At 45.9% G+C, this 25,592-nt stretch overlaps 1 protein-coding gene across 1 annotated transcript in view; it reads right to left on the bottom strand.

Moving 5' to 3' along the window:
* CACNA1E (calcium voltage-gated channel subunit alpha1 E) overlaps positions 1-25,592 on the bottom strand; it is a 410,647-nt gene that overhangs the window by 309,917 nt on the left and 75,138 nt on the right. The window contains exon 3 of the mRNA XM_008063298.2: positions 25,140-25,406. Within this exon, the coding sequence (XP_008061489.2) occupies positions 25,140-25,406 (267 nt within the window). The remainder of the gene's footprint in view (positions 1-25,139; positions 25,407-25,592) is intronic.

Genomic DNA, 25,592 nt, shown 5'->3' with positions numbered 1-25,592 from the left:
GCTGGCTGCATGCGAGTCGTGAGTCCTTTCAATCCTCATTTGGCAATGCCTTCTCCTCCCCCACCCCCAAGCATCCCTGAGTCACACTCACGCTCCAGCAGCTGGCTGGCCGTACTTCCCACCCACCTCCAAACACTCACACAGCACCCAGACCCCAGAGACAGCTCTGCTGGCCTCTGCTGCCCTGCGGTTCAGCCACTGGATCTGAAAAGAGACAGGCCTTGGAGGACCCTGAGCTGGCCCCTGCCTCTACACCCCACTGCACTTGCTTAAACCCTCCCAAAGGGGAGCCTTGCCACTTGGTAAGTCTCCCAGAACCCTGGCCATTCCTCCTCCTTCAAACTCTCTGGGTGCCAAGCTAGGCATCTGTGAGCTAAACCTACCGGCAAGCACCCACTACAGACACCTACCTAGCTCACATGCCCAGCTTCTCAGGACAGCCCCCGACAAACAGCCTGTCCAGGACCACCAGTTTCCACAGATCTCAGGGGAGTTCTCTCCCATCATGGCTCTAACCCAGAGCTCCAAACAACACAGAGCAACAAGGGCCACACCAGGACCCAGTGTCCCACCAGCCTTCTGAATAGTCTTGCTTGTCCTGGGTCTGGGACAGACACCTGACATCTCCAGACTTTTCCTGTAAAGACGAGAACATGGCAGCAGTGGTGGCTGCGGAATCCATGCCCTTTCCCGAAAATACACTCAGGGGACAGGTCCAGGGGAAAACTGACAACACGTCTACAAGCCACTGATGAATGACAGGAGAAGTTGAGGGCACTCAGGGCAGTGTTTCTAAAATGCAGACCATGACATTCTAGTGCTACAGGACCTTGCAGTCAAATCAACAAGGGAAAGTCGGGGTTAAGTACCGTGCAGCAGGTTTCTCCCCAGCAGGACTTCTCAGAGCCTTAAGTACTAATGTATCCAGTATACATACCCTACACCATACACAAAGGGGGCCTGAACGGTATACAACACTTCCTGAACTTGCTTCACCAAGTAACTCTATCTTCAGAGCATCTCTCTTGGGAACCATATTCCTAGGAACCTACTTGGGAAGCCCTGACACAAAGGGCATGTTTCCCTGCCAGTGCCCAAGAATGGGGGGGGAGGAGGGATGGGGGCTCTGACTAGAGTGCAACAAGGACTTCTTCCAGTCATCCCTTGTCCTCATTACTAAAGGGTGGGGCTTACCTAACCACTCCAAATGGTCAAAAGTGTCCCATGCAAGCTCAGAAACCTACTTAGCAGATCCAAGGAGCCCGGTGCCTGTCCTGGAAGGTGGGACCAGGCACGAACACTTTCTCATTCAAACTGCTGGCCTCACATGTTCTCGTGGGTGTGCATGGGGTCTGAGCCTCCTTTCCCTGAAAATCTGAAAGTGACCACAATAGACTTAAAAGCAGACAAGCACTCAGTGCTGAGCCTGCAGGTAAGACAGGTCCTGGCATCCATGTACCTCCGAAGCTTCTCCACCTGCAATACCCACTTGACTGTGCCACTTCTCTGCTGCCTCCCACTTCCTGCTCCCACATCCACACCTGCATTTTCCTAGCCAGAGAACCCAAGTATACTTCCCCCTGTGAGGATCTGTAAGCTCACTGGGCAAGTGCAGATATATGAGGTGTGTTGGGACACTGTCTAGCCTTTGGAGAGTATGGCCGTCACCACTGCAGACCGCTCAGGCAGGGGAATGGTTCTTGCCCCAGGTGCTGATAAGCCAAAGTCCCAGAGACTAACCAGGTATCTGGATGGCTGAGAATTCATGGCGTGTCAATGGTTGGTGCAACCCCAAGGCCCTGAAGTCTAGAACCTAAAGACAGCAGCTTGGTAATTCATAGGTTCTGAGAAAACTCTATTCCTGCTTCCTTCCCAGGCAAATCTTCTGCCCACTGTCTAATATCTAAGGATCCATTTAGAGCAGCAATCCTTGGCTTAAAACATTTTTTTTTCTGCTCAAAATTTGTTAAACTGTGCAGATGCCCATACCCTTGAGAGAGATGTCCCTTTCGGCCTTATAGATCATCTGCACCTCAGAATGAATTCATGTCTGAGGTAATAAAGACCCTGAGGTGAGACTATGGAGAGTCCCTGTCACTGTGGGCTCCATGAAAGCAAAGATGGAGCTGGGAAATCTTCAGGGAGGTAAGCAGAAGACAATAGCCAATTCTGTTGGGCCCAGGCACTCCCCTCTACAACCTTTGTCTTTAACCTCTTTCCACTTCCCTCACTGAAGAAAGCACAAAGAACAGGCACTTACATCTTGGTGCTTTTACCAACACCTGAAATTGCCTTTCTCCTGGTCATACATCAAGACCAAGCTGAAATGCCACCTTGTCAGCAAAGCTTCTCTCTGTGCCCACAGAGCTCTTTGCATTGTGTAATTTTATAATTTCTTCTCCTATGTAAATCCCCAAGCAACTATACATTGAAAGCAGACATTTCATTTCTCTCTCTACTGGCAGTGCTTAACAGAGTATGTGGTACACAGTAGGAGCTTAATCAGGTACAAATGAATGTGAGGCATTTATTGAGTCGTCATTACCAAGACAGGGTTTCGGTCACTCACTCTGGTCAGGCCATGGTTCCTGCTCACTCCCACCCCTGCAGGCTGCTCAGCAGTACCACTCTTGTCTCTTCCAGCCAGCAACACCTCAACCCAACAACAATGGCTCTGCTATGTCTCCAAAGAGAAAAGCCTGGAAACAAACAATGGCCGACAAGTCAAGCTAGCGTATCTTACAGACTGGACGAAGATGGGACCTGGAAAGGCCAAAGGAAGCTCCACGCGCCACTGCTTCAACGAACAACACCCTCACAGCAACCACCATCAGGGACAGGATGATTATCTGTCCAGGTCTCTGACTCTTTCTGCAGGGGGATTCAGTGACCCCCATTACATTCTGTGGAGAAGAATGTCTATCCCTGCAGTCCAGATTGTCTATTATGGGATCTTGAAGAAATGAACTTATGGGGCAGTGAGACCTGGGAGCCTGAGGACAGAGCCTTGCCTGCCCTGCTCATCTCGGCATCCCCGGTGTACAGCATTGTGCCTGGCACTTCATGGGCACCCAAAAGCTGTTATTTGAGTAATTAACACATTAATCATAAATTTATGAGTGATTTATAGGGAAACCAGAGCCAGAAGTATCCCTGCAAAACGCACCCCACATTCTATCTGTATACCCATTTGAACTTGCTGTACTATACACTGTGAACACACAATATCTATTTTTAAAAGAAACCAGTATGCATAGAAGATCACTTTAATTTTAAAAAGAGAGAGAGAGAAGAAGCAAAAAGTCTGTCTTCCTGGAAGGAATATGAGTCTTCTTTGGGTAGTAGGATTATTTTCACTTTTTTCTTTATGCCCTTCTCCACTGTCTGAGTGTTACAATGTGCATGTATTAATTTATGATCATAAGTCAATGAAAGCTCTATGTATCCTGAAAAAAATAATACCACCACAGAAATTCATGCTGACTTAGGGTAAAGAAGACGACGATGGTCACAGAAATCAGTAAAAGATTTCTCAGAGGATTAAATGTGTAAGAATAAAGGGATTGGACCAAATGAGGAAATGGCCATGAAAGCCTTTGAAACTCACCAGAGAAGCCTCCTCTCCTGCTCCCCTCCAGTCCTATCTGACTGCTTGCTAGGGGCCTCATTTCATAAACTTTTCTGGCAACCTCCCCAAACACCCCTTTACTCCTCTCTCCCTTGGAGCCTGTTAATGAGGACCTGTGCAGCTCCAAGTATGCCTTTCCCGTCTAGCAGCTTCAAGACAATCATTAGGGAAATGATAAAAATAGGTTCACTTATTGATTTATCTCCTTTACCCAATGCTCCTTCCTTCGAATGGTTGACTTGTTTCCTTAGCAACACAGCTAATTTGAGCAGCATTGCTCGGCCTGCACACCTGCCATTTGTTCATTTCTTCTGGAAGTGCAGAAAGTCAGGGCAAGGGTGGTAGTGCTGGCTCTGTTGTCACCAGAGCCCTGGGGGCCTGGCTTAGAGCTTGAGCCCATCCCCTGCCCAGGCCTGCACAGCCTTCCCTACCACCACCTCTCAGGTACAAATCTACAGGTACAGGCCTGGGAAGGACTTCGGCCCAAGGGCAAACATGCCCCCCAGGGGGGTAGATCCTAGACTCCTCTGCACTCAGCTGTCTCCTCCCAGAGCCAATGACACAGAACACGGAGGAGCAGGTGTTCTCAGGGCTGAGGGACCACCAGAGACAGGCAGGCAGACAGAATGCTGTGTCCTCTCCCGACTCTGAGCCTAATGGAGAATGTGCTTTTGTGGCAACCAGCCTGTGGCGTCTCAGGCACTTCCTAGAAAGTCCTGGGGGAGTCTAGAAGAGCCCATAGTCTCAGGGGAGGCATGGCTCAGCCTCCTTCATCCATTTCCACCCCTCACCCCAGGCACAGAGCTGTCTCTCTACAAAAATATCTGTCTCCTTCTGTTTTGGGTTATCTATTTCTTTCTTTTTTTTTTTCTTTTTTTTTGAGTTGGAGTCTCACTCTGTCACCCAAACTGGGGTGCAGTGACACACTCCTGGACACCGCAGCCTCGACCTGCTGGACTCAGGCAATCCTTCCATCTCAGCCTTCCAAGTAGCTGGAACTACAGGCATGCACTACCATGCCCGGCTCATTTTTTATTTATTGTAGAGACGAGGTCTCACCAAGTTGCCCGGGCTAGTCTTGAACCCACGGGCTCAGGCAATCCACTTGCCTTGGCCTCCCAAAGTGCTGGGATTACAGGCTTAGCCACCGAGTCCAGCCAGAGTTATCTATTTCTAAGAGTCTTAGAGGATGGCCTGGATGTCACTGTACATCTCTTTCCACCCATTCCTCACCTGCACATAAATATCATTCTCACAGGTGGATGCTGACTCAAAGACAGTAATAGGGAAGGAAACTTGCCTAGTCTGTGATTCCAGGCACCACACCAAAGAGACATTTCAAATATGAACAAGGGTAAAAGACAGCTATCCAAGGCTTCCATGTGACTTTAAAAAAATACATACATACATACATATATATATATATATATATATATATATATATATATATATAAAGATTCAGAATCTTCCTCATGACCTGGAATACAACAAAGAAAATCCAGCTTGGCAATAGGAAACCAGAGCCAGAGCTCATAATGCAAAAGCTGTCCCAACACAGCACTCAAGAGTCAGGAGAAGGCTGCCGCCATCCACTCCCACAGAACCAAGCAACAAACACAAAAGGATCAAAGCCTAAAGTGGTACATGAACATGAACACCCTCCGAAAACTGTAAGGTACTACACAAATGCACAGTCACTTTCATTATCTTACTAAATCAATCTCTAAGCATCTGCTGTGGCTCGAAGCTTTGGGGAAAGCATCTGTTAGTGGTCACAGCCTCTAGGAGTAGGATGGCTGGCTGCAGCCATGGGCTGACATTGAGGAGACCCACCCCAATAAAGGATTTAAAAGAAAATTATGGTAATGGGCCTCCGGGAAGAGAGCAAAGACACTTGGCCCAGAACCTCCTGAGAATATGGAAAGCACATCCAAACACCAGTCCCGAGAGGAGGATTTATGAAGCTGATAGCACTGATGCAATCTCCTCCAGTGATTAGAAGGGACATTAATCACACCCAAGGCCCAGGCTAAGAACAGGAGGGGTTGAACTATCACAGAAGTCTGGCTCCAGCTCTTGCAGACCCTGATGAAAATGCAGTGAGATCATGCTGGTGAGCTCATATCCCCCTTGCCTGGGCCCATTGAGAAAGATTTATCTGTCTTGGAGGACCAGTAACATCGAAGAGACAAGTCCCTGTGCCCAAAACTCAGATAGTTATGACCATTGCTTTAACAGAGTGTGTCCACATTCTGCATGGTCTTCTTCACTCTTCCTAAAGGCAGATAGATAGTCTTACAGGAATCTCTATCTCCTAGCCTGTCTACATATGCCACGAGTGCAATTTTTCAACCCTTCACAGTCAGGAAAAAACTCAAACCAGACTTGTTAAAACAGGCTTGACCAGCCCCCTTCCTGGGGGGATATTTTGCCTTTTCTTGAGATCATAAGCATAGAATGGGAGTGAGTATAGGGTAAAAAGATGGAGACCCAAGAGGGCTCCCTAACACCTCTCAGCAAGCCACCTGTGCCTGCCCAGGTGGTCAAATGAAAATGTAAGCTACACCCAAGGAGTTCAAACTTCCCGCTGGGCTCCTTCTGGACTTCTCTGCACTCACTCCTATGGTTGACCAGAATGTGGCAGCCCAAAAGAGATCGACCCAGAAAAAGGAATAAACAGAGGGAACTGTATTCCTGGAGCTTCTGAGAAGCTACAGATGAACTTCTCAGTTTCCTGAAGACAAAAGTCAATTTTTGAAATTTATCCACATATGGACCACCCTCATATTTGGGGTAAGTCATGCCCTCAACTCCACTTCCATCTCCTTTCTCAGTCCTTGCTTTCAGGTTGCCAGTCCTGAGCTGATCAACAGAATGTGGACCAACATCACGTCCAAAGGGCAGGAGGGCTAAACCCCTATGCTTCTCCATACAACAGTTATAATGACAGCACAACTCTTGTTGCAAACCTGGAAATCCACACTGCATACCCCTCTCCACCACAGCAGGAGAAATGCACTGTCAGCAAGCAGAAAAAGCAAGACACAAGGCTCTGCATACTCCATACTGTCCCACTTCATTATCTCATCACTTTTCTTAGTGCAGTTTTTCTCACCACCCAACCTTGTCTTTAAAAAGAGAGAGAGAGAGAGAGAGGGAGGGAGAGAGAGAGAGAGAGAAATCAGACTGAAAAACCAAACCCCTTTTCCTTTTTTAAAACAAAACAAAAATGCATCATGTGACTTCCAGCCTTAACATCAGTTTTTTAACTTTGGTTTCCATGGTGGTGGGATGCAACCTGCCATTACCATGACAACAGCTGCCTCTGTTCAAATTCACCATCTGACAGGCAGTCCTGTACACACATACACACCTCGCCTCTCAATCGCTCTCTCTCTCTTTCTCTGGCTGTCAAGAAGATGGAAATACCATTATACCTATTCCTAAAGACTTAAAACCTAAAAAAGACTAAAGAAAGCAATATCGTGAACATAACAAAGAGACACAGAACACCCCCCAACCCCAAAAAAAGGTCTTTTGTTTGCTGGTACAGTCCCACTGCGCTCTTGTGGAGGTCAATGGACTCAGTTACTCAAAACAAAAGATCCCATGTTAGCTGTGAAGTCATGTCCAAACTCTCATTGCTTTTAGACCAAAAAACATCCTCTGACCTGACTCCCAGGAACCTGCCCGCATCAGAAGACTTGAGGGAACTGCACGTGACTGTGACTCTGATGACCAACACACTAGTCAGTTCCAGACCCATCTGAGTCCAATTCCCAAAGGATGGGGAGTGCTTGCTCTGAGAAAGTAAGGCAACACCAGCATCCCCACGCTTCCCGCTGCTGTGCTTCTTCCAGTTACAGTCAGCTGGATCAGTCTTAACAAATCCATTTGTTGTGTATCTGACTGGATCCAGGACTCAAAACGCTGTCATTTGACACACAGATCTGGTGATTAGGAGACAAATGATTGAACGCTACAGAAAAGGGAAGTGAGAAAAAGGGGAATGTTAAAAGCCTCTAAAAGAAAATAAAATAGTGGTGGAAAAATTACCTGTTTCAGAAACCAGAGTTTGTGTTTTGATGACATTCTGACGAATCGGAGCCCTTCAAGAATGCTGGCAGCAATGGGCATTTGAGGCAAGCATGTGAGCTGCAGTCAGCTACCCCATCCAAGACTGCACCCTGTTTCTCACCGACACTTGCATTATGGGGTATCAGATGGAACTGAGAATGTACAAATAAAATAAAAAGCCTTTTGTGGAAGAGAATTTTTGTTTCCTTTGGAAAACTCTACAACTGTACCCAGTGCTCAAAGGCACCTACTGAGCCTGTGAACCCCATGAGAAAATGTTGAAGGGACCAAGGATACTCCACTTGTAAAGGGAAGACTTGAGAGAGACATCACAGCTGCTCTCAAACAGCTGAAGGACTGGTTTGCAATGGGGGCTTAGATGTTTCTGAAGTTATTCCAAAAGGTAAGACCAAAATACCCACCCAAAGGCAGATCTGAGACAATAGAGAGAAGAACTTCCACCATTCCACAAGTGACTGAACTATCATGCTGAGTAGGAAACTAAGTGTTGTGCTAATAAATGTTTAACGTCAAGAAGAAAAGCCCTGATGTGCTACGTTTGCCAATTTCTGGAGTGTAAACACTCGCTCCACAGCCAGTTTCAAGCCACCAATTTGACATCACTGAACATGGACCCTGGAATAAATACACACACAGAGAACACTTAAGAGCCAGGACAAGCCAGCCCCAGTGCACTACTTACTATAAGCTCTGTATCTCTGGGAGATTGTTAAGGACGTTGAGGAGGAGACTCAGCATTTGATGGTAATAGTGTTGGATCAACCCTCATATGCACAAGGGGTTAGCTAACCAAGTACAGTACAAAGTCAATGTGTCCTCAGTCACTTGCCCAAGGACCTCCTGGGTGAGCCTGACCCACTCTGTCCCTTAGCCTCAAATTGTCCCCTCAACTACACCTGTATGTAGGAAGCCTGGTGCATCACCCTCATCACAGAAGGCTGTCACCTGTGTAGTGGGAGGTGGGCCAAGAGCAGACACAGGTGAGTGGTTTTACCAATACAGTGAAACCTAAGAATTAATCACCCCGTTCTCTCAGGCTGAATTCCAGGACACCAAGGGGGCTCCTGCTAATTCCCTATAGCCTGCAAGAGATGTGGGAGGAATTAGTCATGACATGTGACCAGGCATGTTTCAGAAGAAACAGAAACACATCAGGTACAAGGCTCACCTCTCACTCTAGGACAATGGCTCTCAGGCTTGGCTGGACTGTAGAATCACCTGGAAAGCTTTGAGATATGAAGGATACTGGCAACCTAGCTCCAGAAATTCTGATTTCATTTATCTTGGCTGCAGTCTGGGCATCAGCATTTCTAGAAGTTCCTAGTTTGATTCTAATTTTCAGTCAGGGAAAAGTATGCCATGAAAGCTAATGATGTCCTCAAATCAGGTGAGACAACAATGGTGGAAGCTAGAATCCCAGAAGCACAATGGTAAGAAGTGAAAGACACCACAGTCCTGGTAATTATTCCAGCACACTCACTTTACAGAAGAATCTACTGAGGACAGAGGACTGAGAGTTTTCTAGAGCCAGGGCTAAAAACCTCTCTGGACACCCAGTCCCATTCCCTGAAGATCTTGGAAAGCTACTACCAAAACATTCAAATAAAACTCCTTGGCCTCTTAGCTTGAAGATTCTGAAGAAAAGGGGCCTTTCTATTTGAGCTTACTTCCTCCTTCCCAAGACTACTTCATTGTTCTCACAGAACATATCTTTTAAGATAGAGTCTGGGTAGTTTCTTAGGGTCACAGAACATATCTTTTAAGATAGAGTCTGGGTAGTTTCTTGGGCCACCCACCTTCTGAGACCTAGTCTTGGCTTGACACGGTAGAAGGCCATTCTACCTATTGAGGAAAGGAGAACATTCACCATTGTTCTGAACTACTGTTTCATTCTTACTGGACCTGTGCCAGTTGGCTTCACCTCTGTGAGCATCCTTCTCACGTCCAGTCCTACTCTTTCTTAAGTCCTTTCTTATTTATCATGACCCTTAAATCCATCCATCCTCCTGTGCCAAACACCAAAAACACATAGTTGCTACTAAAAGTATGAGGAAACCCCAGAAGAGGATGAACGGGCTACAGGGAAGATGACTAAGCAGGGAAAGGGCATGGCAGAAAGGAAAGAGAAAACGTGATGAAAAGGGCCCTGCATGTGGTCAGGAGCCCTGAGTTCTAGTCCCTGCTTTGTCATTTGGTGAGAGTCTTGTGACAAGTCACTTACATTCTCTGGCCTTCAGCTTTCTTATAAATACATGAGGACGTGATTAGTTTCTCTTAGGTCCCTGTAATTCAAATATTCTTTTATTCTCTGGGCTCACAGGGGACATGGTGGGAAAGGAAGTTGGGGGAAAGACGGAGTGCCCATTATTGCAACTGAGAAAGTCATTTTGGTGAAACTACTAATGAGGATATCTGACAACAACACTCAAAATGGAAATCATGGCATCCCTACACCTTGAAAGTGTCTAAAGTCCATGGAAATATTTTTACATTTTCCAGAACAGGAGTTTCATAGCCAGCTGGATTGGCTAGAAACTTCTCTAATAGGTAGTGAATGAAAAGTGAGAATCCCCATGATGGTGGCCTGGGGATGAACATAGGTCTTTTCTATATTCTTGGTTTATATAAAAGACTTTTTGCAGCTTTCCTTTATATCCCTAACCCCCATTTTCTTAAAAAGCTGCAAAGACAGAAACATTCAGTAAATTTCAACAAAAGGCCATGAAAGCTGCCACCTCCACGTTGCAAATCACACGATGGGTACCTCAGAACAGAGAGCACTGAGTGCAGGCTGCTTTGTGCAGGCACTTTTTTTTTTTCCTGAGTCGGGGTCTCACTGTGTTGCCCAGACTAGATTGAAGTGGCATGGCCACAGCTCACCACATCCTCGAATTCCTGGGCTCAAGCAATCCTCCTTCCTCAGCATCCCGAATAGCTGGGACTACAGGTGCACACCACCAACATCCAGTTTATTTATTGGTTTTTGTTTTGGTAGAGACAAGGTCCTGCTATATTGCCTAGGCTGGTCTCGAACTCCTGGGCTCAAGCAATCCTCCCATCTTGGCCTCTCCAAGTGTTGGGATTACAGACATTAGCCACTGCAACCAAGCAGAGTAGGCTTTTTAGAGGGCCGGAAAATGTAAAACAAACTTTACATATTGAAAGGAGAACTGGCATTTCCAAATCAAAGGCCATCTTCAGGGTGATAAAAGGTGTGGTAGTGGAGCTTTAGGGGAATGGAAGACAAAATAGCAAAGATCCCAGATTTCAACTCAAACTCGCATGTCATTGGCCCAGGGCAAGGGATCTCTGACCTATTTCAAGATAATCATGACCGTGGGAAGCAGATCTTTGCTCGTCTGCCATCTACCGATCCTTCATCCCTCCGCAAGTGTCGCCTCATAACCAGTGGGTGCTGCAGATACATACAAGCAGTTCACCACGTCATTCTAAGTAGATGCTCTGACAGAAACAAGGACCAGCTAATCTGCTGGTCTGACCTGAGGTAGCAAGGCGCAATGGAAAGAGAAAAGCCAATGGAGTTGGTCAGACCACATCTACCTGGAACCTTGGGCTAATCATCTCTAAAATAAGAACAATACTATCTACTTCACATAGGGTTGAACTAAATGGTATATGCCTCTGAAGCACACTGGGGGTGCCTGTCATACAACAGCCATTCTTAAAAGTTCGCTTCCTCCATCTACTCTCAGGGATGCATACTGAGGAACAGAAAGCTCTCCAGGCCTGGATGGGTGTACCCAGAGAATGTTGGTAAAACTATATGCTAAAAGCACAAGAAGGCCAGGTGTGATGGCTCACGCCTATAATTTCAGCACTTATGGGAGGCTGAGGTGAGAGGACTGCCTGAGCCCAGGGGTTCGAGACCAGCCCGGGCAACTTGGCGAGACCTCATCTCTACAATACATCAAAAAATTAGCCGGGTGTGGTAGCACTTGCCTATAGTTCTGGCTACTTGGAAGGCTGAGGTGGAAGGATCGCCAAAGCCCAGCGGGTCGATGCTGGGGTGGCCATGAGAGTGCCACTGCACTCCAACCTGGGCGATGAAGTGAGATTCCAACTCAAAAAAAAAGCACATGAAGAAGAGAAGAAGACTGATGATAAACCTTACAAATATGCAGGGTTGTCCTGAGCCTAGCCTCTTCCACAGCAGAAGTATGGAATCTTCAAGAATTCTGTTCCTTTGCTTTGCTCTCTTGAGCATATCTACTAATACTTGTGGCAGAAGTGAGTTCAATCTTTCTGAGCCTATACAGTTCTTCTGAGTGGGCATTTGTCAATCTTTCATCATTACCAGGAAAAGAGGTTACCCAGAGATGTAACATCCTTACAGAATTTCGGGGGGAGGGGGCAGATGGTGATCTTCAAAAATAAATACATTCATGCATACATACCACTTTCTGAGAAGGAAGTGTACTCTTGCCAAAATGCCCAGATCCTCAGATTGACATGGGCCCATATTCCTCAGACCTGCCCCCTCCTCATGGTACCATATCCACCTACTCCCCCCACCTCCAGACAAGCCCACGCCCTTCAACTGCTCCTCATATCAACAGACTAAAAGAACACATGCATCCCTAGGCATCCATATGGCTCAGTTATTTCACAAATACAGATTTCCATGCAAAACAACCCAAAGTTAGCAGAAAAGAAAGGCAATTCCTTCAACTTTTTTAGGACCGCTCCCTAGTTTCTTCTGAGTTTTCTGTCTGGTTTCCTGAAGTCAAGTGGTATGTCCCAATTCTCCATTCTCATCCACACCAGTATACAGTTCCCACAGGTAAAATGTCCTCCAGTGTCCAGGATCAGATGACCTCCACCTAATCCACAAGGCAAATTTCCAAGGACTCTAAGCCATAGCAGTTCCCCCTCTACCCATCATCCAACCCTTTCAGAATCTTCCTCTGCAGTTCACAGATCCCACTCCTGAATCACTTCTCTGATAGAACAAAGATAGAGACCCTAAATACCCAAGAAACATGAAAGGACAGGGAATAGTCAGCCAGAAGGCTAGCGAACCCTGAGAGGAAAATCTGCTCAGAGGCCAAGCTGGGACTCTAAGTGGGGTCCTTCTACATGCTATCAATCAAGTCATCTGAAATCTCTGCCATTTTTCATAAACAGAATCAAAATTAAGTGAGTTTGCTTAAGACTGTAGATGGTTTTGAATATCCATAGCTATTATCAAAAGCTTTCTGGGAAAATTCTGCATTATTATTACTCCTGAAGACATTTTCTCTGGATTGTAAATCCAGGTGTGTCCTTAGGCACAGTATCAGTGTAAAACTGGCATTAGAAACATACAAAGGAAGACAGGTTTTGATGTAGATATTTTTTAAAAATTTTAATGTAAATCCAATAACTTTGAGGATGGAAGGAAAAAACCTTGTGAAAAGACTAGTTTCAGTAGTTATAAGCACCACCTCTGATCCAGGCCTCCAGATGTTACTTGCTGTGTGACCTGGGGCAAATGAGTTACCCTCTTTCACCTTAATGCCTCCAACTGTGAAATGCAGAAAAGAAAGCTCATCTCTGAATGACTGTCATAAAGAATAACTCAATAATCCATGGTAAGCATTTAGCACAGTGATCTGGCAGGAAGCAAATGCTCAATCAATGTTAGATGTTTAAAAACTCTATCAGCATTTATACTAGCACTAGTACCTACCATGTTCACAAAGGACTTTCACAAACGAGCCAATGCTAAGCTCACAACAGCCACATACAGTAGACAAAGCAGAAAAAGTAACCTCCACCTCACATTTAAAGACATGGACGTAACAAGACCAATGTAAAGTCACATAAACATCACCCAGCAGCAGTTAGGTCACAGACCCAGTAAAAGTCAGGAGGAAGTTAGATGGGAGAAAGGAAGTAGCTGCAGAAGTTTAATGCATCCAGAAACTGATTCACCCCAAATTAACCAAATACTAATAACTAAGATTTGGTCACAGCTTACTACGTGCCAAACACAATGCTAACCAATTTACCTGTATTATCTCATCCAATCTTCATAAAATCCAATAAGACACACCCTATAGATAAATTACTATTTTCATTATATGTTTGAGGAATCCAAGGCCCAGCAAGGGAAAGCAGGTAACCTGAGGCATACAGCTAGCAAGTGGCAGAGGTGGTACTGAAATTTGATCCCAGAGGCTCTGTTTTTAATAATGACACCCCAATCCTTCCCAGCAGAGACTGGTAAATCCCGAACTTTAAGGTAAAGTGTTCATCAACTGGGCATTGAACTAGATGACATCTAATATCCCTTCAACTCCTGAGATTCTAGGGTATAACACTTTTATTGTCTAATAAAGAAATAAAATATTATCTGAGTCTCTGAAAATGATACCTAAAGTGGACTTTGGAGGAAGCAAGATGCTATATCCTAGCTTAAAATAGTCATGAAGTAGTCATGAAAGTGTGTACTGATTTCAGTAAGGCATGTGACAAGAATATCTCACACGATATCCTTACAAAGTAGAAAAATGTCAGTAGGCCAAAGCACTGTTCAGAAGATTTGACAAAAGCTGAGCAGTCGATGCGCACTGGTGGCTGCACTGACGGTAAGTAGAAGGGGGCCCCGTTTCTAACTATATTTGTATCAACTACTTGAAAGAAAGCATAAAGCACGTGCTTATCAAATAAGCAAATGACATAGAGCTCAGGGTGGGAACTTACTCATGAAACAGCAAACTTCAGAGACAGTGTGGCACAGAAATCACTTAAACTGTGGAGTCAGTCCACCCAATTCAAGTTCACTGACGGTGACCTTGGGCAAATGATTTAATCTTCTTTACCCTTAGCTTCCCCATACTTGTAGAAATGTATATAATTGTCTCATTGGATTGTTGCTTTGTTTAAAAATAGAGAGTCTGAAATTTGGTGGATACTCAATGAATGTTAGTTCCCTGTCCCCACTCAAAAAGGAACTCTACAAGATAGACCACTGGCTCAAAGGTAAGGCAATAAAATGTACTTGAAATAAACAGAGTCCTGAATCTCGTTTCAAAAATCAAATTAAATGAAAACAGAGTGAGGGAAAACTAACTCTGTCATCAATTTATACTACAAGAACCAGGGTTTTTAAGTGACTACAACCTCAAGTCACGTCAGAAATAGAACGCCGAGGAAGAGGAAGAAGTAGGAAGAGGAAGAGGAGGAAGAATAACAACAAAACAAAGCATTTTCTCTGAAACAAGTGTGTTAAATGCTAATATTAATAGGTACTGTTTTATGTTCTGGTAATTAGCAAGTAATAGATGATAATAGTCCCTCCCCTTGCCAGGATTTTAAGCCAATATCAAGTTATCTGGTACATGTTCCAACAAAGTAATAAGCAAGGTACCCCATGGGAGCCCAGTGCAGGAAGCTGGTCTTTTTCTGCCAAGAGAAATCAAGGAGGGCTTCACAAAGGAAATGACCTCTGAGTACAATGTTAAGAGCAGACTCATTCCAGGCAGAGAGTAGCAAGTACAAAGGCACAGGGGCCTGAGAGAGGACAGTACCTTCAGGGAGCAGCAGGCCCATGGGAGGAGCTGGAGAGTTGGCGGTGATGGCAGCAGAGAATTGGGGTGATGTGCAGAGTGGATCCTGAGAAGCCCTGCACACAGGCCAAGGAAACCAAGCCAATAAATGACAGAACTCAAAGGAAATGCAGGCTTTCTGATTCATCATGTGTCCTCCCTACCTGTGCTGTCCTATACGGTGGCCACTAGACACATGTGGCTATTTAAGTTAGTTAAATTTAAATTTAATTTAAAATTTAGCTCTTAGTCACATGAGCCACATATCAAGTGCTCAAGGACCACACGGAGCTAGTGTCTCCCATACTGAACAGCACAGATAAAAGCATGTCCATCGTCAGCAAAAGTCCCAGCCAGCAGTGCTGTCCAGTGCTACAGGAGTACCTGGTGAACAAGAAGATGATGAATCTATGCTTTTCCACAAAACAGAAAACAGGAGGGAAGAAAACAGGCAGAAGGTATAAGGAAAAATATTTCAACTTCCTATATCTTAAGTTTTTTAATGACCTAAGAGCACCCTATCACTGGAAGTACTCATTGAGGACCATCTATCAGGGTGATGTAGAAAGAGTTCCCGCATCAAATTCATGCCTGTTGGTTACAATATCTGGGTTCTCTCATGTTGATCTGCCTGACAGATTGGTGGAAACACACCTCTGCGGCTCCTTCACATGGAGATCTGTCATACTCACACATAAAGGCTTTGATGTTTGGTTGGAAACCTCTATTTCTGATAGCATACTAACATTCCAGATTGTGAAATTTTTTTTAACACAGTAGGTATTTTTAAATTGCAATTCATAGACCCCTAAAATTGAATGTAAAACTGTATGTGTATTTTTCAGGAGAAAGGGGTCCATACCATCAATCAGATTTCAATGGGATTTATGATCTCAATATAAACAGAAGATAAACATTTTACTAGAGTCCTAATGCTCCCAATACTCCAGAAGGAGTCATCTAGATGATCTCTAGACAGTAACTCAGGTTATTCCCTGCTCTAAAGTTCTTGACCCTTAGAGCCTAAAGACCATCACCCTGCAATTGAACCATTTTAGAGTCCAACAGTTCCCGACCTTCAAGGAGAAGGGCAGTGGGAATATGAAAGAACATGAAAATAAGCCCAAGGCACAAAAGTTGGATAATTCAGAGTCAAGTTGGGGAAGGTATCATTGGCAACCTCTTGCTGAGATGCTTATTAAAAGCTCCCTTGGAAATCTTGGTGGCTTATTTTCAATGCTAGCCTACAGAAACAAGCACACCCAGTTAGACGTAATACCAGCTTACCAGCTGGAGAACCTACCCAGTAAATCTAAGGCCTGCTGAGCTATCAGTTCATTTTAAAATAATGACTTTGTTCTAACCACCACCCGATAGATGACGGGTGCACCAGGATTCATTTCCAGGTCTTACAGTATTTCTAGAGCTGAAAGGACTGATTTCTAGAACAATTCAGCAATTACTCTGTTATCTGGTATAGCTGGAGAACACTTTGGTTAACTTAAAAAAAGTGATAAAGAGTTACTTTATATAATCAATGTAAATTATCATTTGCAAAAGTTCATAATACAGCAAGTTCACACCAATGGAACTATGTCAAACAAATGTAATGACTGTTTCATTGGCAATATTTAGAAAGCACTACATCATTCCATGGTGCCTAAGGGCCTTCATTATCACAGATCTCTGGGTGCCAATTAATAAAAAGTTCTGTATAACACAATGTCAGATAACAAGTATTCTGTATTTGAGGAAACCCATGTTAGGTAATATAGAAACAGGAACAATCCTGAACAAAGCTGTTAAGCAGGTCTTTTACAGCCTCCCAATCCCCATGTGATGACCCTTTATGTCACTCCCAGTCATCCAGTGCCCCAAAATACCTCCTAGAAACTTCCTGTCATCTCATTAGGGCCACACCTGGTCCTACAGGTCCTGCCCAGGGCAACATCAGCCACATCACTGGCACTTTGTTGAATCAATAGTAACTGACTTAGTTATAAAATGTTTGACAAAAGTTAACTGAATGTTCACTATATGCCAGGACTATGCTAGGTGCTGGGACTAAATGGGGCATGTCCCTTTTTAGAAGAATCTGCTCTTGGTTACAAGGCCAGAAAGAATAAGATGAACTAACCCAAAGGTGATAATGTCATACACTTAGCTTAACATATCCCTGCTCCCAAGATCATCTGCATTTTGTTAGACAAGTCCCAAAGCCTGACTACCCAAACCTAAGAATAAGCTTGTGTTAGCATCAGGACATTGGCAAGTAAACAAGACAGAGATTTAGGATGGGGAATCTCTTCAGCAATTTTCTGGAGGGACTGCCAGGTAGATACAAAACCATGTAGAGCAATGGTACTCAAAGCATGGTTCTGAGACCAGCAGCACCAGTATCATCTGGGAATTTGTGACAAATAAAAATTCTCAAGCCCTGCTTTATATCTACTGAACCAGAACTTCTAAGAGTGGGGTCCAGTAATTTGAATTTTAGCAAGCCTCCAGGTGATCCTGAGACACACAGGAGTTTGAGAGCCAGTTCCGTGGATGAAACAGGCAGAGTGCATATGTATGACTTCACCACAGAGGAGCTAAATGAGGAATTAGCCTTGATGCTGATGGAAATCACCTGCTGAAAGGAACGGTCACTGACAGAAAAGCAGCAAAACAGTTCCCAGGAGCACACAGCTGGAGACTGCTAGGATGTCAGTGAGTGACTGTTGAAAATCCTTTTCATGCTTTTTGACTCTGACCAGTCCCATGAGACAATTGTGGAAATTGAGAGAGAGGCATAGAAAGTTTGAAAAACTTCCAACCTACAGCTAAAGTCTGGGAAAGTCTTGTGAGGACTAATTTTTCTCCTTGCACTGGTTTTCAGAGCCTTCTCTCTATGTCCAGGAGGCCCTTCACAAAGCCCTGCATCTCGACAACAGAAATGACACTGGAATCCAATGGCCAGCAAGAATCCCTCCATGACACTGACCACAGCATTTCTTCTTTTCCCCTCTAGCCTGCTACCCAGTGCCAACTACATCCTTTTTATCCTCCCCTAAAGGGAAGGAGAAAATAAAAAAAATCCTCCTTCAATAACACAAGACTTTGGAAAACTAAGACATACATCTGAAAGAGGTTTTCCAAATTCTCCAGAGATAGGAGGAACAGATGCAACCCAAATGCAGAAAAAATGCAGCAGGCCCAAATGCAGCCTCAAAATTATGCAGAGTTGCAAGAGACTCAAATCAACCACCCACAAGCGAAAAGACTACACTTGGCACAGCTGTCTGGCAGGTCCTCTCTCTGAAGCCCTTCATGGCTGGGCATATCATCCCCAAGCCCTGCCCACCTGCTCCTGGGGAGAACTACATACTGTTTTACAACAGGTCTATTTGAAGCTCCCTTTGAAAAACATATATATGCAAGAGGACTAAGAGTAGAACTGCTTAGTCCTACAAATTTGGAGCTCAAAATACAACAAGAAAAGAAGCTCCTAAGAAGTACCCACTGCTCTGCAGAGGGGAAGGGGATGCTTAGATAACTGACATGTTTGAAAGTCATTCACCGTTGTTCTTAATTGGGCCCATTCTCCCTCATAAAGACACACCTTCTAGCTGCTCCTTGCTTTCCAGAGATAGGGATACAGAGGCTCATCAGAGGTTATAAGGAAACATATTTGAGGTGTTCAATGAGCAAATATACACCATAGCCATCTCTGAAACAGGCTTAATGCATAAGAGACCGCTAGGCTGGAGGAGTCTCAAAACTTTCTGCTGTACTTTCTGCCCTTATTAAGATTGATGTTGGACACATGACTTACTGGTAAACCCACACATATATCTTCTGTGTAGGTTTAAAGGGCTTGGGAAGAAAAACGTTGATTCAAGTTCTTGATATTTCTGTCTTTGAAAGGGAATTCTCTAGAAGCCGTATGTGGAGGGGTGTCACACACTAGTTTCCATGCCTGTTCCCGAAGCTGCCCCCCTCACCTTCCTCCCCCCATCCCTTCCTGCTCCACAATTCCTGTATTAATTTACACTGGAACTTGACAAGAAACAGTTATAGAACCCTCTTCTTAGCTCAGTGGTTCAGCATTTATCAGCGTGAAAACCAAAGATGGTGAGAGAATTCAGAGTGACAAGTACTTAGGGACATAAATACCTTCCAGTTAACCATGGTCTCTGAGTAGACAAGTGGAGTAGCTGCATATTTATGGGGCATCCAAATGTAAAGGGCTGAGTAGGAGTCAATCACTATAAAAATGGCAAGAAAAAGCATGTTAAGAGACTTTCCCCCCCAGCTACCTTTCTGTTGTGTCATGGTCCCACTGCACAAAAGAGGGCTTAAAGGAAAAGTTGATTTCTGAAGCTGGCCCTCTGTGAGAGACCCAATATCCAAGAAGAAGACAAATAAACTTCCTTTTCTGAAAATCCTAGAAAAAACCCACACATGTAATGAATTATTCACAAAGGCTGAACCTAAAAATGAGAAAGGGAGAAATTAGAACAATGAAAAGATGGGCTGAAGACTGGGCAGAAGGAAAAGGTAAAGACCTGCTTTCTCTCTCCCTGAATAAAAGAATATTAATTACAGTTGCATTTACAGTTCTTCTTTTATGTCTCTCTGGTCAGTGAGTGATAAACAAAATAAGATCAGCAGACTCACCCTGATGCACTAAACCACACAGTTGGGCTTGGGTGTCTGATGAGCCACGGCCTCCCAGGAAGCCCTGCGCATGACACGGGGGTGGTAATGGACCCGCAGATCAAACACATGGAGTCAAAGGTTTGCAAGACTTTAGAGAGCTTAGCAAAGCTCAACTCACTTTTACTTTAACTAAGAACATGGAGATTGAAAGAATCCAGATGTTCCTATAATGAAGGAGGAAAAGCAGCTGAGTTTGAGGAGGGAAAAAAACACCTACATTTCATACAGCCATAAAAAGAGATAAGGAATTCTGGATGGAGCTAATAATTCCAGAGTCTGAATCTTTCAGAAGATGAAAAGAAGGACTGTTCTGGTTATCTTCCTCCTCCTTCAATTCATAGTGTGCACTGCGCCTACTGCACCAAAAGCAAGTTGAGGGAAGTGGAGAAATAATGACATGCAAACCAACAGACAAAACTATCATATTCCAGATATTTTTGTCTCTATCCTCAAGTCATTTCATTTCTGTCAAACTCTTTCACTCCAACTCGCTTTCCAAGCTGCATCCCAATTACAAATGGTCCCCACAACAAATCCTGGCCTGTTTTCCAGATGAAGCATTACCCACACCTCACACCAAGGGCAAAGCTAACAGGCAATTCAGAGATTGCCCTGGGGTCCTTAGACAATGAAGACCTTTATCCTACAGCCTCAGTGCCAGCTGCCGTTGTGACCTGCTTCACCATCCACACCATGCACAGGTACACAGAAGATGTGAAGCCTTTCTGCATTATCTGATCGTGGCATACAATTACAGACTTCATGCTTGTTAGCTGTCACCTTCTACCCTTATCAAGGCATCCCAACTCATGATTCATTACGTCAAACATGTAATACATGTCAGCTATATCAAACATGAAATTCTTACCCAGAATCTGGTCTACTATCCTGCAACGTGTTGTACAGTATGTTGGCAACCTCAGCAGGACAAAAGTATATGACAAAAGTATATGACTTTTCCTAATCCTCACAAAAATCCTTCAGAATAAATGAACAATTTATAGTGGGAAATTCGCAACCATAAAGCATGTAACCTCTGATCCACAGTCAGAGTGCTTTGGGGATACAATGAAATTCTCTGCAACAAGAAATCATGGATAAACACCTACAGGATCACTGGAATTAGTTCATCATCTCAGTGGCTGCAAGCACATTTGACCTTCCCACTTTAAGCCACATTCATTTCCACACAAGACAATGTTCCTCTGCTGAGATGACCAAGTTGGAATGGGGTGGGGATCTCCTTGGCAGAGTCTCCAAGTCACATCTACTATTTCTTCCCTTCACCCCTGCCCTGGAAAAGCAAAACAAGTGTGGGGCATCACGCAAACCATGCGAGAGGTCTTATATGTCCACAGGGTAACCGGCCCTGGGCACAGAGAGTTAGAGCTGGGAAGCATGCGTCACAGCATACATGGAGGGCATTCAGAACAGTCAATTGCCTAAGAAGAGAAGCCTTTGGTTACATCTATTAGATGAGCAAACAAGAAAAGGAGGAATCGGGGGCCAGGGGCAGGAGAAGAGCGGGGGGAAAAAAGTAAAAGAAAAAGAGGAATCATAGAGAATGTAATATCACATTTTAAATCACATTAGCATTTTTTAAAAGGGTACGGTATCCACTGCAGAAGAAAGTGCCATAAGAAAGTAAAATTATCTCCCTATGCAGATGTAGCTTCCAAGAAAAATGAAACACATTCAGAGTAGGCTGTTGACTTGCCACCATCTTTCATGCCAAGCCTGGGTTATCTTAGGCATTCCTTCCCATAAGAACTAGACCTCCCCTATTAATAACTGGGTAACATCACCCTTCCCCTCTCAAGTCAGAGGGTCCTACAAGCATAAATTAAATCATTCCTTTTATTTAACTGAACTTTTCAGATCAATATGATTAAAGACCAGTAATACGCAGCATGACAAGACCTCTAACACAGCACACAGAAAGGTACATTATCCTCCTAGTCCTACAGCGACTTTCCACAGCCAATGAAAGTATACGTCTAACAAGGTGTCCTAGTGCACAAGCCATGAAAATCCTCAGGCATGCTGAACGGGCTTATGTCAGTACCAAAGTTTATCATAAACATATACCAGGTCTTGATATGTTTTCTGAACAACCTTCCTCTTTTAAAATCTGGCCCTTGAGAAGAGCAGAGAAGTACTTCCCAAACTTTAATATGCATACCAATCACACTTGGGAATCCCATGCAGCTTCTGATTCAGCAGGTCTGAAGAGGGGCCCAGGCTTCTGATTTTAACAAGCTCCCAGGTGATGCAGATGAAGCTCATTGCTCTGAAACGGGATAATCTAGAAGCCTGCACCTCGAACTAAGACCCCTCTCTTCAAGTATGCTGAAATTTCTGAAGGACTCTGTTCATAATAATAGCTAGTACAGTACGTACTGGGTAATCAGGTAATGTTTTAAGCCCTTGACATATATCAACTCATTTAATTCTCCCAGTAACTCATGGCTATCACCCTTATTTTACAGATAAGGAAACTGAGTCACAGAGCAAGGAAGCAACTTTTCAAGGTCACAGAGCTGGTGAATGAACTAGGATTTAAACCCAGGCAGCCTAGCTCCAAGACTTTATGGCTAACCACGACTCATACCAACTCCCAGTAAGACAGAGCAAGATATTTCGGGGAGGAAGATGTACAGAAAGGAAGGGAAGGTGAGACTAGGAACTTAGATGCATTTTGGAGAAAACCCACAGAAGCGCAATGTTTCCACGTGGTCACCGCCAGAGGGAACATATTAGTCAATTACGTAGTACAGTCAGGAGAAAAAAGCAACAAGGTGTATTTTAAATTTTCCAACCGGGCGCCACTAAACACCTTAGCAGATGTTTTCTGAACATTGTTGAAACAGCCTGCACGCTGTAGAGCCTCTGTGAGATTTCCAACTATGGGGACAGAAGAGACCGCTGGGACAGGCTCGCCGCCAAGACACTGAGCATGATGCAGACATCAACTCCCCAGAAAGTCTCTCCTTTGACTCTCTTTGGTCTATTTTGGCAGAAGACAAGCCAGGGGAGGAGTAAGACCCACAGCCGCAACTCACTGCTCACAACGCCTGGTAGAAAGGCGGTGTCTTTGCAGCGGAAGAGAAAACGCGAACCGAGGCGACCGCGTGGTGGAGGAAACGTGCCGCATTCCCAGCCCGGGCCTGGGCCTGGCCGGAAGCACCCGAGGTGCTGAACCTGGGTCACTGGGGAACCCGGGGCCGCCAGAGAGCTTCCGTGGCGCTGCCCGCGGTGCCAGCGATGGCTGCGGGCACACTTTGGCAGCCGCGGGGCGGCTTTGTCTACCGCAAAGCGACGGGAGGGCGCCTGTCTGGATAAACCCGCCCCTGACAGAGGGGCACAGCGAAGCTGCACCTGGTGGATGGGAAAATTTAGAGAACTGTAGAAGGCGAGCGAGGGAGGGGGTCCAGCCGGGAAATCGGTAGAGGCCTGCCCGGAGGAGTGTTTGCAGCCGCAGCGCGCAACACAATGAGATCTGTCCGCTTTGTGCAGCGCACGGGCGGGCGTGACTGCAGGGACGGACCCTCCCTCGCCCGGATCCCCCACCCTAGAGACGTCCAACTCAGACAATGCTTAGCCTGGGATCACTCTGTGGGGGCGGGAGGGGGGAGGGGAACGCAGGGAGCAGTAAAGAGGGAGAAGCCCAGCCAGGGGTGGTTGTGGGAGGATGCGAACAGCAGCAGGAAGATCTGCTTAGTGATGCTCCTTCGTTTCTAATGAGGGGTGCTGCCTAGAAGCACCACGCGCCAGCCAATCGCCGAGCTGCTGAGGTTAGAACTGGGGAAGAAGGAGGAGAAGGCCAGAGACTGGGGTGGGGGTAGCAGGGAGATGCCCAGGCCCGGGGGAAAGCGAGTCGGGTGACTGGCTAACAACACACACCGAACGCCGCTCCAGCCGTCTCACTGCTGCACACCTGGACGGTGCGGGTGGGGAGGAGGGAGATCCAGGGAGAAGAGGAGGGGCCTCCTTCGCGGGTGCAACCTTCCCAAACCTCCCTCCACAGGCATCAAAGTCCGTTTCTCTGAGCCCACCCCCATGTTTAACACACCACCACCAGCTTGCTCCCACTAATCCCTTCCACCACCCCCACTCCCTGATGGCCTTGCCAGACGTCCAAATCCTTTGTGAAAAACCAGGCAGCCTGCATTGGGTGCACTTATTCAACCTGCAAAGAAGATCCTTCCATGCCCATTCACCCCAGCACCACCATCAGAGGTGGCTCCACCAGCTCCTTGTGCAGAGCAGTTCTTCTGGAGCAGGAAAGGATTGCTTGCACACCTCTGGCCCTCTGCTGATGAATTCAGGCCCAGGAGACCTGCCTGGATCCTGGGTGCTGGGAGAAGCAACCCACTGGGTCAAGAGCTAAGAAGTAGAAATACCTAACACAGGGCCAAGGAAACCATGGGCCCTGATGAGACGCTCCTCCTTGGCTGAGAAGGGAATTCCAACTTGGAGCTGTCTGGGCTGTGCAACAGAGATCACCTCCCCTGACACTCATTCATTCCACTTTCAGTGGAACTTAAACTTAGCCCCCAGAGTTCGCTGGGTCCCCAGCCAAAAGGCTGTTTTATTTATTCATTTGTCTATTTGTACACAAGGTTTTGGCCCAGGGCTCTTGGCGCTTCTAAATGCATAAATCCCTTCATGGAACCTGGACTGCTCTACAGAAATTCAGCGCAGGTATCTCTCCAGCTGGTGGGGATGGGGGCAGAGGGGCTGACTCAGAAGAAGGAAAAAGGGGAAATGATGATGAAATAGAGCCCTGAGATGCGGAGGCAAGCAAATCTAGATAAGAGTGCAGCCTAGGAAGGGACTGGGGGTGGGGAGGGGTCTGGGAATCAGACAAAGCCCAGCCCAGAAAGGGACGCACCCAGGGACACTAGAGATTTCCACATAGGAAAAAAAAATCAAAAAACCAAAAGTCTTACCTTTCAAAACACTAGCGCCCAAACTGGTCTCCAGGGCACAAAGCTTGCCCCTCAGATGCACCCAAGTAAAGAGTGCATTTCAGCAAAGGGGGAAATCGGTACCCACAAGGGAAGGGGGACACGTTCCATTCCATGCTTGGACACCCCCCTTGACCCGGAGAAGAGCAAGAGGGGGAGAGGGGCGTCATGGTGGGCTAGAAAGGATATGGCCAGTCGATGAGCTTCTTGGCGTATTTCCTGACAATGTTATCTTCTCCGAAGATGAACAGGGATCTGTTGACGGTGAAACAGTTCTGCCGGACGGGAATGGGGTTGTACAAAGCCATAGTCCGCGCCCTCTGCGCTTTCGTCTGCTTGTAGGCGGCTGCGGGCCCCGAGGCCGGCACGGGGGTTCCTTGCCGGTTCCTGCTCTGGTCCGAGTCTCCATCGCCCGACCCCGGCCTGCCGACCACCGCCTCCCCGAAGCGAGCCATCCTGAAGTTTAAACAGACAGAAGACACACAGAGGTGATCGCGGCCGAACACCCGCACACAGCAACAAGCAGAAAGACACACGGAGACTCAGCGCCGCATCCAGACAGGCGCGGGGACCACCGCCCCGGGGCGCCTCGCGGGATCCTGGAGACACGGCAGCCGCAGCCCCGCCGCGCGAAACTGTTGA

Source organism: Carlito syrichta, unplaced genomic scaffold, assembly GCF_000164805.1.
Source record: "Carlito syrichta isolate Samal-C Ts95f unplaced genomic scaffold, Tarsius_syrichta-2.0.1 Scaffold306713, whole genome shotgun sequence".
NCBI lineage: Eukaryota > Metazoa > Chordata > Mammalia > Primates > Tarsiidae > Carlito > Carlito syrichta.
Note: the sequence above shows the minus strand (reverse complement) of the source record. Positions and strands in the feature narration are given on the sequence as shown.